General features: G+C 48.0%; 1 protein-coding gene across 1 annotated transcript in view; it reads right to left on the minus strand.

Moving 5' to 3' along the window:
• DHH (desert hedgehog signaling molecule) overlaps nt 1-16,243 on the minus strand; it is a 136,532-nt gene extending 120,289 nt beyond the window's left edge. Inside the window, exon 1 of the mRNA XM_075336933.1 lies at nt 15,512-16,243. Coding sequence (XP_075193048.1) covers nt 15,512-15,811 — 300 coding nt within the window. The 5' untranslated portion in view covers nt 15,812-16,243. The remainder of the gene's footprint in view (nt 1-15,511) is intronic.
• Nucleotides 16,244-17,000: the final 757 nt, after the last annotated feature.

A 17,000-nucleotide genomic window follows, 5' to 3' on the forward strand; every position in this document is an offset into this window, starting at 1 on the left:
ATGCCACAATCCTGGGTGACTGCAGTCTGCTATTTTCAGGCTGGGGGGGGGCACAATAAGCATGGGTCTTCCCAGCCTGAGAATACCAGCTCCCAGCTGTTGGCTTTATCATAGCTCGGTATCAAAATTGGAGGGGACCGCATGCCATTTTTTAAAAATTATTTAAATATGTACAAAAAAAAAAGCCACATGCAGTTCCTCGTATTTTGATAACACAGCCAAGATAAGCTCAAGGCTGGGGGATACAGCCTATAGCCGTCTGCTTTAGCTGTGCTGGGTATCATAATATGGGAGACCCTATGCTGATTTTTCATTTATTTATGTATATTTGCACCACGATATAGACCCGCAGAGACACTGTCACACAGGCTCTTTATTTCTGTCCTTGACATATTACATATTTTTAGTGCAGAAAATTGAATTTTCAGCTAAAATTTCCCAATTTTTTTGCAAAATTGCCAACATATAAAATCACTTCATGGCTTCAAAGCATTACATGATCCAAAATCATACTGCATTTTGACAGCAGCCCATACCTAGGGAAGCCACAAAACGCTAGCTACAGCAGAAGCAGAAGAGATACTCCAAACACCTGAGGTATTTCCAAATTGTCTCTTGATCATTCCAGAGTTATACAGTCTCCTTACTTCCTGTTGCTTGAGGTTGGGGGTGACAATTCAGGTGATTAGCTTTATTCAACTTCTACACATTAGAGGTCTGTCACTGTTTGTTCTGAGTCACTCTATTTACTTATAGACATAAGAGGGACTTTGAACAAGCAAACAGCTCAGGAAAGTGAGAGCCATTATTGGAACTGTTGTGGAAACTGCTAATGGGATGATGGGATGCTGGGTCAGGTGCCAGGGATTGTGAATATACAGGACTGATATCAGCCTTGAGCTGGGAGGGAGGGAGAGTAAGGTGACCAGCTAACTGCTATCTAGAAATCAATGGGCTGGAGAGAGGTGACTGGTATGTTAGGAGTTAATGTCTCCACTGGAATGTGTGGTGGGACTTCATGGAAATCAGCTATACACTATGTAAGATAAAAGCTTTAATTGCAGGAGAATAATAGCAGATACAAGAAGCAAGTGCATTTCAAACGTGCTTATTGTCAAGCTGTGTAAGGAAAACAATTTAATAACTTGAGCTTATCCATTAAAGGCAACAAGTTCAGTATATGGTCAGTATTTGTAAGTCAAAATGAGGAGTGGAGCAATCATAGGAGAAGTATAATAGAAACACATCAACACTTCTGCATTTTTCAAACACACTCTTGGTTTTGGCTTACAAATACTGAGATAAAAAAAACTGACCAAATATTGAATGTGTGAACGTGGAGTAAAGGCCGCTTTACACGCTGCGATATCGGTACCGATATCGCTAGCGTGGGTACCCGCCCCCATCTGTTGTGCGACACGGGCAAATCGCTGCCCGTGCCGCACAACATCGCCCAGACCCGTCACACTACTTACCTGTCCGGCGACGTCGCTGTGACCGGCGAACCGCCTCCTTTCTAAGGAAGCGGTTCGTTCAGCGTCACAGCGACGTCACAGCTGCGTCACTGAACCGCCGCCCAATAGAAGCGGAGGGGCAGAGATGAGCGGGACGTAACATCCCGCCCACCTCCTTCCTTCCGCATAGCGGCCGCGAGGCAGGTAAGGAGAGGTTCCTCGTTCCTGCGGCGTCACACGGAGCGATGTGTGCTGCCGCAGGAATGAGGAACAACCTCGTTACTGCTGCAGTAACGATTTTTGAGAATGGACCCTCATGTCACCGATGAGCGATTTTGCACTTTTTTGCAATGATGCAAAATCGCTCATAGGTGTCACACACAACGGTATCGCTAATGCGGCCGGATGTGCGTCACCAATTCCGTGACCCCAACGAGTTCGCATTAGCAATGTCGTAGCGTGTAAAGCCCCCTTTAGTACGAGTCTATACAGCCAAATTTTCGGTAGTTAGTATATCAGTATTCTTAATGGACAGCACAGTGATATAATAATGCATGTGCTTGTGTACACCAGAGATTATTCACACAGATGATGTGAAAAAAAATCACAGCATGCACTAGTGTACCACCCCAGCAGTGGTTGAACTGCTCAGATCCGGATGTCACTGCTCATGGCTCTAGGGTCTCCGGACCCGGGGGCTAAGGGTCACACCCGAATGAAGAATGGGGGTATTTACAAGGGAGATCTAGTTCGTGACGCCACCCGTGGTGTGCGGTAATAGGGAGTACCGCTGCTGCTGTTGGGAGTACCTGCGGTGATGAAGTGGAACATCTAGATGACGTTACCCTCCACGGGTAGGGAAAGGCCCCGGGACCCCGGATGGTGGGATGGAATGCAGGGTGAGCACAGGCTCGCTGGTTGCAGGGGTTAATCAGGTACTCACTCAGCAAGAAAGCAGACGCTGACAGCGTAGTAAACCAAGTCTCTAGGTGCCGCTGCCCTCTTAAGGAGCTTGTCCGGGTCCCGTCCCTTGCAGTACTGCCTGGTGGTCTGTGCCCTGCCTCCTGGCACCGTACTTTAGAGTGTTCTTTGTGGCCTGTCAGCTTGGAGCTTTCCGGGCCCCGCTTCCTGCTATGGGTAGCAAGAGGAGCTTGCTCTCAGGAGCTCACGCTTAGGATTTCAGTGGGATGCTTTGCTAGGAAAGCTCTATCCCCTTCGTTGCGCTAGTGCCCCCGATCTCTGAGCTTCGTGGGGACAGTCCATATAGGCCCTGTCCTCCGCAGGTTAATTGCCGGGTTGCTTGAAGCTTCTCCCCAACCTAGGGTCCGTGTACCCCGTCGTGCCTTCGGTCCCAGCCCGGCTGGCTATTGAACTGTGGCTGCTGGCTATCCTCCAAGACTAGCCAAGCACCTAGTCCCAATCTCCCGCGACCAGGTCTCCGACTCCTCCTGGTCCAGACCACCGTCTGCGACCTAGTCTCCTTTTCCCCTGGGAGCTCCAACTCCCAGCTTCCTCGAGCTCCTCACTGCTCGAGGGCTACCACAGACTCTGGGGAGATGTTACTCCCAGCTCCTCACTCACTGGGAGCTACTACTCTTCTTCAGGGAGCTGCTACTCCCAGCTCCTCACTCTTTGGGAGCTCTCACTGTTCTGCCTGACAGCTCTGCACCGTTCCCCACTTCCTCCCTTGCTGACTTCCCCCCTACCATCACACCACCCGACCCCTAGGTGGACTGCCCTATTGCAGCTTAAGCAGCCCACTGGTGTGCCTGACAGGTGTGGTGCGAGGTGTAACTAGGATTTATGGATGCTGTTGGAGGCAGTACCGCAAGATAGGGACCCAGAACCATGGGGGGGTTGAGCCCTGCACGGGGAGAGAAAGATTGTGCAGAACCCTGTGAAGACTTGACTAGTCCAGGGCGTCACACTAGTGCAGGCCATTTGTGCATACTGAGCATGCTGTGGACTTGTCTAGGCTGGTTTTATTTTTTCAAAAGACCATCAAAAACCAGGCTAAAGATAAGCAGAAGCTCTAGCCCTATAGACAGGTGAGTATTGCAGGGTTGGGGTCCAGCTTCCCTTCAATGACATCCAGATATTTACTGCGTCCACTACTGTTGCTGTGCTGTAGGCTGCAGTTTCCCTTTTTGCAGTAAAGCCAACATAACCATATGCATTTTTATTGCATTTACGCAGTGGAAAATGGAATTAAACATTATAATCTGCTCATGACTTTATCAATAAGTTTTATCAAAGCTAGGGGAATGAGGAAAAAGGAAGTTTCCAAAACCTTTTAGTTTTATTTAATACATGTGTCGCGGGCGGCGGGGCGCTGCGCTCACCACGCTCGGGTCCGGCGCTGCTGCTGCTGCTCGGTGGCCGGTGGGCCGGATCCGGGGACTCGAGCGGCGCTCCTTGCCCGTGAGTGAAAGGGATAGTTTGGTTTGGGGATTTGGTCCGTGACGCCACCTACGGGTTGTGGTGAGGTAGGGCACCACCGCTGCTATTGACGGGAATCCAGGGAGCGAAGGCAGGGAGCAGCTGGGATGTTTCTCTCCCCTCCGTGGGTAGGGGGGTTGGTGGTCCCGGGGCCCGGTGAGGTGACGGGGAGGCAGGGTTGGCAAGGTGCAGGGTCGCTTGGACTGCTAAGCGCGGTGCCGGATGGCACGGTAGTACTCACTCAGCCACAAAGATATGCAAAGTCTCTGGTAAAACAAACGGCTGGATGGACGGGTCCTGCAGCCGGCTGCTGTGGTTTCTCCCGGACGGTTGGTGGTGGCTGCCTTTCCCTGCACCTTTTGTGTATCTTCAGTCCCGATGGATTCCCATTGGTAACCCGCTCCCGAGCGTGTATATGTGCCGGAGGAGCCCTTTTGCCCGCAGGCTCTGGTCCTGGGAACTCTAGCTGTGGCGGTAGCTGTATTTCCCTTTTGCTGGTTGGACGGTTGCCTTCAATCGGGTCTTGGCTGTTAGGAAACCCCTGGGGTTCCGGTCACTAACAGATTTGACCAGTTTAACGGCGACTCCAAGCCTGGTCGGGGTCCGCAGGCTCTGCCGGTTTGTGCTGGCTTCACTTCGCTCCCCGGTTCGGTACCGGCGGGCCACCGCCCGTCCCCGGTCCTACGGTTCCACGTTGATCTGCCTCTCCTGCAGACGGCCACCACCGTCTGCCAACCTTGCTCTCGGTGCCCGGGCCACGTACCCGAACACAGTCAGTTTTCTCCTCAACTACCACTTCCCTAACTGCAGGGAACTGCAGAGCTTAACTAACTTCCTTTCCCGCCTCAAGGACTGTGAATTCCTCAGTGGGTGGGGCCAACCACCTGGCTCCACCCCACCTGGTGTGGACATCAGCCCCTGGAGGGGGGCAACAAGGATTTGTGTCTGACTGATGTGCCTATCTCGGGGTGGGGGTGTCGTGTTGTAGTCCCTGTGACGACCTGGCTAGTCCAGGGCGGCACACATGTCATACTGAAAAGAGACAACATCAGCAGTGGAAAAAATGCATTAAAAACACATTAAAAATGTATGTTAAAAATATGCAAGTAACCTCATTTAGCTAATTATTGGGGTTGAAATGCACCAAATATTCATGGTGGCTATACAGCCTTAGGGCTCTTTCAGGCATCCATGATCATCGATCTGATCTCAGATCAGAAAGCGTTGATTGGCTGCACGTCTCCAGAACCGAGCTTCATATTTTTCTATGAGCCTGTCCCGTTTGGTTTGGGAGACGCACTGTCAGTTCGAGTATTGTCATCCGAGATCGAACCAATGATCACGGACGTCTGAAAGATCCCTTAATCTCACAAGATCATGCTGCTAAACCTGCTCTGATACTGTCCGCATGGGCTGGAGGGCGGCAGAGTGGTTCAGGTTCACAAGGGGGTGGAGGTCACTTATTTGTCCCATTATTATAATTAATGTATGAGGTGCAACAACGAACAACAACGAGTAAAGGTAAGCAAGGCAGTTTTGGGATGAGGCTAGACATTGGCAGAAATATGGGTTACCTGGCCTAAGATTGCTACATGCTAAATAACAGCATAATTCTGGTGAATGGGGCCATGACAAACAAATCACAAAAAGTTGGAATTTTTAGAACTTGCTTGTTATGGTACTGTGACGCCCTGGCAAAACCAGGTAGTCACAGATAGGACCACGCATAACACCATCCCTCACCTAGGTAACACACAGCCGACCTGAAACCCTAGTCACCCCCCCTTAGGGAAAGATAGACATACTAGTGGGCGAGACCAGGCCTTTGGGAATGCCCACCTAGGGGTCTAGACAACCTGGGGCGGGAAAACAGGCAGATGAAGTTTGTAGTTCAAGTTGAGAGGAGTGTGGGCTGGAGCTAGGTGTAGCTCCAGCAGAGGAAGTTCAAGTTGAACGGTGCCAGGGTCGGAGCCCTGGTGCCTTTGGCTAGGTGGCAGACGGTGGTCTCCGTCAGCAGGAGACGGGAAGACGGCTTGGCAGATCCGAGGTGGACCGGGACAGGGTTGTAGCCTGCCGGTACCGACACGGAGAACTGACCCGAAAACCGTACCACAGAGGGGGTATTCGGACCGACACCAGCGGCCTAGCTAATTAACCGATTTAGGGCAGGATTATAGGTCCTGTTCCACTCAAAGTCCCTAAAAAAAGACAACAGCCCACCGATAGGGAAAAAGCCACCGCCAGGGCCCATAGATCCCACGGGCCAGCATCTGCGGGCACGGCTCCTTAGGCCACATCCAGCCCGGAGAGGATTCCTGAGTTCCAGACCAGGCAGTCCACCACACACAAAGCAAGTGCAGAGGGAAAAGACAGCGACCACCATCCTGGGTGGGGGACCTGAATGCAACCGGCCGAGGCGGCCGGCCACCAGCACCTTGGTTTACCAAAAGACTCGTGTGATTAATTTACTGTGAGTAACCAACCATCCCCCCCCCCCGCACGTCTGGGTGCGCCGGCCTTTGCCATGCTATACCCTGCACGAAGACACTGGGTCCCGCGGCAACCATCCCTACCCACAGATGGATTAACATCCAGCTGCCACTACATCTCCCCCGGGTGCCCCACAACAGCAGCGGTGGTGTCCCACCTCACCACACACCGTGGGTGGCGTCACGAACTAGCCCGTACATAAAAGTCCACACTTTTTTTCTTCGTTTTTTCCAGACACCCTCGAGCCACCCACAGAAGGTCCGGATCCGAGCAGCGGGGGCTGCTGGCACGGGGGCGGCACAGCACACTACGGATAGCCATGCAGCGGTAAATAGCAATGTTTGTTTGCACAGCCTTTGTCAGGGCCAAAGTTGTTGTGTAGTTCCACCATAAAACAATACTGCTCACCGGTCAAAGGCAAGAAATAATACAAAAAAATAAAGAACCAGCAGTGCATTAGTTAAAGAGATTATAACATCTTTAGCCTTTTTTGACAAATTTGAAAAATGTTTCTGCAAAAATATTGCAACTTAAGGTGTAACACCTTAATGATACGGGTCCCATAGTATCAGTTTTACTTTTTTGTGTCATGAGTAGTGATGAGGGAACATGTGGCTATTCGGGTTTGCCAAACCAGTATGGACTAAAAAAATATTGGGTTAAGCAGCCCGACTTGACCCCAGACAACGAACCGCATACAAGTCAATGGGGATGAGAAATTCTGAGCTCTAAAATGGCCGTAGTAAGCGCTAAGGGGCTGCAAATGGAAGTTAAATTGTAGTAAGAGCAGGATAGTTATACCTACCAAGTTTTCCGAAGGATCACACTGCAGTCAGACTCTTTTCTCAATATTCGCTACTTCCCCCACCCACCCTCTGTGCCAGTGTCTGTGTTTAGTTGTAGACTGCTATGGAAGGAAGGAAATCCAGCATCACATTTTTTTGCACGCATGCTCTTCTAATAAATTTGGATACCACTTTTAAAAAAGAATCTTATGCTGGATTTCCTTCCTTCCTGCTTATATGTGGTGGCCAACCACGTCCGTATCAGTGGGGTTTGCAGAGAACCTTGTGAGCTTCCCCCTCCCCTCTTTCCCATACCTTGGTTGGTTGCAGCCAGTTTGCTGTATGATAGTGTAAAAACAAATAAAGAAATAGTTTTCAAAAATGACGTGGGCTCAAGCCATATTTCGATAGCCAGCGCGGGTAAAACAACAGCTGCAGGCTGCAGCACCCACCGGCGAGCTTTACCGTGGCTGGATATCAAAACAGAGGAGCTCCTGCGCCGTTTTTGTTTTTTTTTTAATTATTTAAATAGATATTTTAAAAAAGGGCATAATTGTTTGATAATCTGGTATTATCAGGATGGGAGAAGATATAGATATTACCCCCCCCAAGCCTAAAAATAGCAGCCAGCAATTGCTCAGAATTGGCACATCACATTAGATGTGCCAATCCTGGTGCTTAACCTGGCTAATTCTGAATGCCCTGTTGCATTGTGGAAATTGGGATACTATAAGGGGGTTTCCATGGTGTGACCTCAGGTGAACTAACTGTCAGACTGTGGGTCACAGCCGTGACCCGCAGTCCAACAGTCAGTCATCTGAGGTCACACTGGGGGCTCCTTGGCTGCCCTCAGTGAAAGTGCTGCCAAATTGTCGGACTGCAGAACACGGCTGTTACCCGCGCTCTGATACTTCAGCAGTGACTTCAGCTTTCAATGAGGGCAGTGGGGAGCCCCTAGTGTGACCTCAGGTGACCTGACTGCTGGACTGTCTGACTGCAGGTCATAGCCGTGTCCCGAAGTATGACAATCAGGCCACCTGAGATCACACTGAGGGAACAAGAGTATGACCACTGGTGAAGTGAGTGACATCACCTGCTCAAGATTTTGTCTCTGCTTTCAGTGATTGCCGAAGCCTGCAGAGAGTGGACATGTTTTCCCTGCCTGCAGTCTCTGGATGTAGCAGGGCTAAGGATCGGCGTGGCACTTTGTATAATCCATACAAAGTTGGATCTGCAAGGGTGTTTTGGGGGGTTAATAAAGGGGTTAATGAGGGTGTGTGCATTTTATTTCAAATAAAGGATTTTTTAGGTGTTTGTGTTTTATTTATTTTCACTTGCATGATTAGTAATGGGGGTGTCTCATAGATGCCTTCCATTACTAATCCAGGGCTTGATGGCAGCAGTGATTTTATGAGAAATCACAGCTGTCATTAACCCCTATTGCCTATTACCTATTACCCTGATTGCCACTGCACCAGGGCAATCGGGATGAGCTGGGTAAAAATCTAATGTGATGTGCCAATTCTGGGTAGCTGCAGCCTGGTATTATTAGGATGGGGGGGGCAATATCCATGGCTCCTCTCATCCTAATAATACTAGCCCCCACCTGTCTGCTCTACTGTGGCTTGTTATCAAAAATGGAGGGAACCCTACACCTTTTTTAAAATTATTCATTTAAATAATTTTTAAAAAACGGTGTATGATCCCCTCTATTTTAATATGCAGCCACGGTAAAGCTTTCAGGTGGGGGCTGTAGCTGTTTATTGTCATGTTTTTAGGTTACTCTGCATTATTATCCTGTGAGCAACCCCCCCCATGGTAAAGGCCAACATTTTTTAACTAAATAAATAGGCCCATATCTCTAACTATATAACAGATTAAAAAAAAAACCAAAAACACAAAACAAAAAACGTCACACTAAGGAGAGAGCAAAAATAATATCAGAGAAAAATCTGGCCACTATTGATATGGTGACAGGTCCTCTTCAAGCACATGTTCACCTTTGAACACATTATACACTTCACAGATAGAGATGACGCATATAAAAAAAAAAGTGGAGTTACTTTGCAAATACATTGATTACATCTCAGGTACAGGTGTTGTGACATAGTTTTAGTAGTAGATAAAGAAAGAAATGAATTTATAAAGCTACAATTTTTTTTATGTTGCCTACATTTTTATATGAACTAAAATATGTGAAGTTCAACCTTTGTCTGTAAAGTCAATATCTTGCACACTAGTATATCTTTTATGGAGCTCATGACACAAATCTGAAGCCAACTAAGGTCAATCCAATAACAGACTAAATAGATTGAGATATATATATCTCAGGGGCAGACATATTATTGGGCAGCCTGTACAGCTGCCAAGGGGCCCAAGAGGTCAGGGGCCACTGTGAACTCCAAAGCAGATGGAATTGTACACTATCATCATGAGCTATTGGACTTCAAAGGGCCCACGTACTGTTCATGCACAGGTGCCCTCTTCCTCTTCAACTGTTTGTCAGTGATTATATATGTATATATATATATGTGTATATATATATATATATATTATATATATATATATATATATATATATATATATATAAAGCTGAATGTGTGTATGTGTGTATGTATGTGTGTGTGTACATCCGGGATTGGCATCTGCACCGTCGCAGCTACAGCCACAAAATTTTGCACACTCACACTTCTGGACCCCGAGAGCGTCATAGGCTATGTTTTGAGGGGAAATTTTAAACCCGCACTTTACAGTTATTCATCAAAAAACCTGCCTCCATTAAAGCGAATAGAGCTGGGAGCCACAGTGCAGCCAGACCATCAGAAGAATGTGCAGCCACGCCCTTATATGGAATGTTGGCGTATCACAATGCAGCCAGGGAAAGAGACAGACGCAGCCAGGGAAAAAGGCAGACACAGAGAGGGAAAGAGGCAGACACAGACAGGGTAAGAGACAGACTGACAGGGGAAGAGACAGACAGGGAAAGAGAGAAACAGGTTAAGAGACAGACACAGACAGGTAAAGAGAAAGACACAGACAAAGAGACAGAGACAGACACAGGGAAAAAGACAGACAGGGAAAGAGAGGGAAAGAGACAGACAGGGTAAGAGACAGACAAAGACAGGTAAAGAGACAGACAAAGAGACAGACACAGGGAGACAGAGAGAAAGAGGGAAAGAGAGGGAAAGAGACAGACAGGGAAAGTGACAGAGATAGATAGACAGACAGGGAAAGAGATAGATAGACAGACAGGGAAAGAGATTGAGACAAACGGAGAAAGAGACAGAGACAGTCAGAGACAGACAGGAAAACAGACAGACAAAGAGGTAGAGAGAGAGACAGAGAGATACATACATACATACAGAGGGGGAGACAGACAGAGAATGGGAGAGAAACAGAGAGACAGTTACTATCCCGGGCGTTAATACATTCTATTTATACATTCTATCCCGGGAATGTTAATACATTCTATTTTGTTAACAACAGTTATTAACCCGGGCGAAGTTGGGTAGTACAGCTAGAGTATATATATATATATATATATATATATATATATATATATATATATATATATATATATTTCTAAGTTACTGAGAATAGATTTCACAACCAATAGCTTGCATGTGAACAATTTAGACCAATCTACTCACTACTACATAGGTTTTCCATTAAGCCCCCTTTGGAGTAGACAATCAATTTCCCTAAAACAAAGAAATAAAGAGTAAAATGAAACCCCCTCAAAACAATGTCACCATAATGCAAGTCGGGAGCTCTAACTTTCTTATAATTTGTAGTGATGAGCGAGTACCAAAAAGCTCGGGTGCTCGAGGCTCGGGCCGAGCATCCCAAGATACTCGTGTACTCGGCCCGAGCACCGAGCCCAATGTTATCCTATGGGAGACCCGAGTATTTTTGTGAAATCACCCCCGGCAGCATGTAGAAACCAGAAAACTGTAAATTAAAAAAAAAAACGTGCGTGTGTGTGTAAGCGTGCATATATATATATATATACACACGCGGAGTGGAGTGCGGGAGGGGCCGTAGCCGAGCGGGGAAGTGTCGGGCTAAAGGCACGGTCACGCTGTGCGGGCTGGCCAATCACTGCAATTCCACAACAGGGCTGTGGCATTGCAGTGGTCTGCCAGCCAATCCCTGCATAAGGGATGGCTGTAAAAAGAGCGCCAACATGAAGACCACGAGTACAGCACGAGTATCGCGAGATTACTCGGTCCCCGCCGAGTAGCCCGAGTACATTGATACTCGTGCGAGTACCGAGTAGTAACAAGCATACTCGCTCATCACTAATAATTTGCACTATTTGAGGAATCTGAGCTCAACATTGACTATTAGAGACCTAGATTACCCACTGAGATTTGCACCCCCAAAAAAATCTATTCATGTTTATAAGACTGTCTGATGACATTTTAACATGAAAACCTATTAACTAAGGGCTCAGTCAGACATCAGTTTTTCTTGTATGACTTCAGTCCTCAGACTTTTAATAGAGGAAACTTAAACGTGTGGTCCAAAGGCTAAATAAATTCTCATTTAATCCCTGTTAATTTTTGTCAATTTAATGTCGTAATCTAAACTTATTTCTAACATGTGTGCATTAAAAATTCCCTCTCCTCCCTTAAGTACACTATCTAAGTGCCATAGTATTTTTTTCCCTTACATCCTGTGTGATGACGCTTTGTTTGAGAATCCTAGTGCATGGGGAACTTAAATGAAGCGTCATCAGGGGCTGAGGCTGTGGTCACTACCCCCTCCGTGACATGAAGCTTCATTAGTGATGCTCGTTTCAGGCGCTGGGCTAATACTAGCTCTGTTCCTGCATGCTGTGCTCAAAGACACTGCGTGCTGTGTTGTCGGCTCAGTAACGAGTCGGTAAAACAGAGCAGAGGGCACTGTCAGTGGGCGGTATCATTATACACAGCATTCAGGGACAGAGCAAGGACAAGCCCAGCCCCTGAAATGATCGTCACTGATGATGCTTCGTTTCAGGAAGGGGGCAAAGACTCTGACAGGGACAACAGCCTGTGCCCCCTGATGACACTTTGTTTGCGTATCCCAGCATGCACTGAGTTTCTCAAACAAGGCATCATTAGACATGAAGCAATGGGAAAAAATATTATAGCCATTCAATAGTGTGGTTAGGAGATGTACAAAAAATACATTTCGGACAATTTAAAAAAGATATCAGTGACCAGTATAGCCACCTTTCTTTTCAACAAACAGTCCTAAGCCTTCCATCCATGAAGTCTGTCAGTTTTGTAATCTGTTGATGACTGTTTTGGGCAGCACAAACCACGGCCTCCCAGACACTGATCAGAGAGGTGACTGGTTTCCTTCACCATAAATCTCCCATTTAAGAAGGACCCATAAGGATGATGGCACGGGTTCAATCACCGCTCAGTATAGTGATCAGTGGCTGTAATCGCGACCCCCGCACTGACTGACAGCTGGCTAAGCATTACAATCGGCTGTCAGTCAGTACAAGCGGCGAGATTACAGCCACTGATCACTATACAGAGAAATGATTGAACTTGTGACTGGAAGCCGAACGCTGCCGGGAAAATAAAACATAATCGTTTCACCCCGACAGTGGGGCTCTAAGTGCCGTCACTGGGCAGGTTCAAAACAGTATTAACTTGCAGATTACCTCCATATCTGCATGAGGAAAGCGTTTTTTTTAGCATGACCACTTGCCTTTAATGGCTAGCTAAGCTGTGAAGTATTTTGATGCATGCAATGCATAAAAATGATAATTTTCTTGAAAAATGCAGACATTGTCTTCTAAAAATGGGCAGCAGGTTTGGGAGTTGACTTTGAGTCCATTCTCAACCAGGAAAGGTCCAACTAGCTCATCTCATCTTTACAACTAGCTCATCTATGCAGGAATGTAGGTCATACAAAGTTGAATAAAATAATACCTTGATATCATATTTCAGAGTAATACATATTTTTCTTAATATTATGTAAATTAGCTGTTAAAATCTATGGGCAGGAAATAGCTTTCCATGATAATTTTTCCAGATCTCATTGTAAATGAAAGTAGGCATTAGCAGAGTGAGACATGTAATAACTGACAGTCTGCTCTTCTGGTCTACATGTCTCACACGACTAACTCCTCCTCTTATTTAAAATAAGCTCTTCAGGCAGATTCTCAGGGAGAGCTACATCTGGCCCATAGATCTTAGCAGCTTATTTACAAAAACACGGATTTCTAAATAAGACATCAAATCAGAAATATCAAAGTATCATTTTGTTCAGCTTCCTATGACCTACATGCTCATATAAACGGCTTAGGAGGGTTGATCCTACTGACTAATTCCCGTTAAAGGTGTCCGAGTTCTGAATATGTTAAGATTAAGTATATTGTACAGTACCATTCTGTTTTTTATTTCACCACCAGATAGATATCAGTAATGTATGTTCCCTATGTGTAGCAAAATACTTTCTGGTGCCTGTCTTCTTCAGTTTCAAACTCTGTTTCCCTTCTTCTCTTCCCACACCCCACTCTAGGTGTAATTCACCCATTATAGTCATGCAATGAGTAAAAACACAGACATAATAAGAGAACATAATCTCAACTTCAAACACTCAAAAACCCATAGGGCTCAATGCAATGACTGGTTTTGTGCATTGGACTCCTGTAGTAAGGTGAAACGAATTCTCTAAGGTGAATGACACAATTGCCATGTGCCTCCTCCAGACGTTACTCCAATCAGTGACTAGAGTACACTTCCAGGTGAAATGTACCCACCACAGTGGTGTCTTTGATGAATCATATGAGTGTATTCATCTCACCCCATCCTGCCACCAGCTTGGCCCACTTTGGCAAAGCTGCCCAGAAATGGTGTAAAAACACCAAAAAACTGAAAGATTTTTGTGCATCTTTGAGTTGCGGAAACATTTGAAGACATTTGCAAGTGTTTTACACCAGAAATACCCTCATGATTTCAGCCCAAAGTGTTTGAACCAGTGTTTGTGGATGATAAACGTTGCAACCTCTTCACTGCTGTCACACTATAATAATCACAATCTACAGAACTAGTTAACACTGTCCTGAAGGGGTTAACACCACCGTGCACTATAAGGAGCAGACTAGGTGTGTCCAGCAGTGTACACCCACATGGCACCAGTCATTAATAAAAGTATAACAATACATCATGAGACCAGCTGGACAGTTCTGCAGAACGATCCCATAGAAAACAGAGAAAAGGAACAATTTACATAAACAATAAATAAACATCTCACAAGAAGAACAACAACGATCGTACAGGAGACTGAGCAGTCTCCGATGTGCTGGAGTGTGCAGGAGCTAATGTGTACAGATCGGGGTGAGGGCAGTGTGATGTGCTGCTGTTCATGTGCACAGGTGAGAGCAGGCACTGGCACTGCTGGGTATGATGTGCTGCAGTGTCCTGGGGCCATGTGTACAGGTGTGGGTGAGGGCAGGCACTGGTACTGCTGGGTATGATGTGCTGCAGTGTCCTGGGGCCATGTGTACAGGTGTGGGTGAGGGCAGGCACTGGTACTGCTGGGTATGATGTGCTGCAGTGTCCTGGGGGTGTCCTGGGGCCATGTGTACAGGTGTGGGTGAGGGCAGGCACTGGCACTGCTGGGTATGATGTGCTGCAGTGTCCCGGGGCCATGTGTACAGGTGTGGGTGAGGGCAGGCACTGGCACTGCTGGGTATGATGTGCTGCAGTGTCCCGGGGCCATGTGTACAGGTGTGGGTGAGAGCAGGCACTGGCATTGCTGGGTACGATGTGCTGCAGTGTCCTGGGGACATAGGTGTTGGGAGGGCAGGCACTGGCATTGCTGGGTATGATGTGCTGCAGTGTCCTGGGGACATAGGTGTTGGGAGGGCAGGTAGTGGCACTGCTGGGTACGATGTGCTGCAGTGTCCTGGGGTACAGGTGTGGGTGAGAGCAGGCACTGGCATTGCTGGGTACGATGTGCTGCAGTGTCCTGGGGACATAGGTGTTGGGAGGGCAGGCACTGGCATTGCTGGGTATGATGTGCTGCAGTGTCCTGGGGACATAGGTGTTGGGAGGGCAGGTAGTGGCACTGCTGGGTACGATGTGCTGCAGTGTCCTGGGGTACAGGTGTGGGTGAGGGTAGGCAGTGGCACTGCTGGGTACGATGTGCTGCAGTGTCCTGGGGTACAGGTGTGGGTGAGGGCAGACAGTGGCACTGCTGGGTACGATGTGCTGCAGTGTCCTGTTGTACAGGTGTGGGTGAGGGCAGACAGTGGCACGGCTGGGTACGATGTGCTGCAGTGTCCTGTTGTACAGGTGTGGGTGAGGGCAGGCACTGGCACTGCTGGGCACACACCTCAGTCATCACCCGGTCAGCTCCGGTGTTCTCCTCATCCTTGAAGATGATGTCCGGGTTGTAGTTCAGAACCAGCTCCCGGAACCGCTCCGAATCTCGGCGGATTTTGCCCTCTGTTTTTCCGCTCGCCCCCAGGGTCTTCTCTGGCACGTTGGGCACGAACTGCTTATAACGGAGGGGAACAAGCTTCCGTAGATACCGGCGCCGGCCCACCGGACCCCGGCCAGGACCACAGCACCTCACCGGGACCAGAAGGAGCCAGAAGCAGGCCACCAGGACCAACACCCGGGCTGATGGCATCTCCTCTCTCACCACTGCATGGTGGGCATCCCAGATATGGCACAGTACAGGAGTGTGTTCAGAAACTTCCCGGCAGCTCGGGCATGGAGCAGGTGAGGCTGGCGCTAGTGCCTGCAGCCGCGGAGGCTGACCATCCGTGCGCTCCAGGTGAGTGTCCAGGTGCGGAGGACTGCTAGTTCTGTCCAGGAGGACGCGGGGCCGCTTTATAGCAGGACTGCAGCTTCATTACGGGGCTGTGCAGCCAGGGCTGAGGGTGTGCGGCGCCGGAGCCAGGTAATGAGTGCAATGCCAGTCACTTCAGGTTATAGAATCCCCCAGCGAGATGCCTGGCCACAAGCACCTGCCACATCCATGGGCACAACCCTGCTCCTGCCCTGTGGATGGCCTGTCCTCATCCCAGCATGCGGGCAGTGTCAGTGCTCGGTGCCACCTCTCAGGACCGGCTATCTGCCTCCCCCCAGCCATGGTCTGCCTGATATAGGGACAGGGCACTTTCCTCGCCCCCACCCCCGGGCACGCCTCTGTGCCAGCTCCCTCCTTGTCTCATGTGCATGTGTGTAATAAGGAAAGCAGTCACCAAGAATGTCAGGCTCCAGACTAATACCGTAGGTTATCTAGACTCTGAAATCTTATAGAGTAAGGTGCTGAGCAGGTAGAGTCACCCCCTCCCGAGCAGTTTAGGTGTTATTTATTCTAATGTAGCCTTATGAGAATATTAGGGCTTGTTTTATCTTTTTCTCATTTTTTTGCAGAACGCCTTTTAGGATCACAGAGAGGTATGTATAATTTAATAATAATAATAATAATAATATTTATTCAGTTCTATAGCACTATTAATTCCATAGCGCTTTACATAATGTATCAGAAAATATTTGTTTTCTTTGGTGGGGTTTAAAAATAACAACAAAGCAATTTTGCATAGTAATGAGGCTGCGTGCCCACGATCAGTATTTGCAGCGGTTTGGACGCAGCATATGTCAGCTGTGGCCAAACCGCTGCATTGTACAGTACAAGCATAGTTTACAGGATTTCTAGAAATTCTGTGCCCACTGTGCTTGTTTTTATTGCAGCAAACACTGACCTGCGGAGCGTCTTTCCAGACCGCAGCATGTTAATTGTTTGCTGCGGAATTGCATGCGTCCTCCGTAGGGAGAACACAAGCAGGAGACCGCAGCGCACAGAACCTTGA

Source organism: Anomaloglossus baeobatrachus, chromosome 2 (genome assembly GCF_048569485.1).
Source record: "Anomaloglossus baeobatrachus isolate aAnoBae1 chromosome 2, aAnoBae1.hap1, whole genome shotgun sequence".
Lineage (NCBI taxonomy): Eukaryota > Metazoa > Chordata > Amphibia > Anura > Aromobatidae > Anomaloglossus > Anomaloglossus baeobatrachus.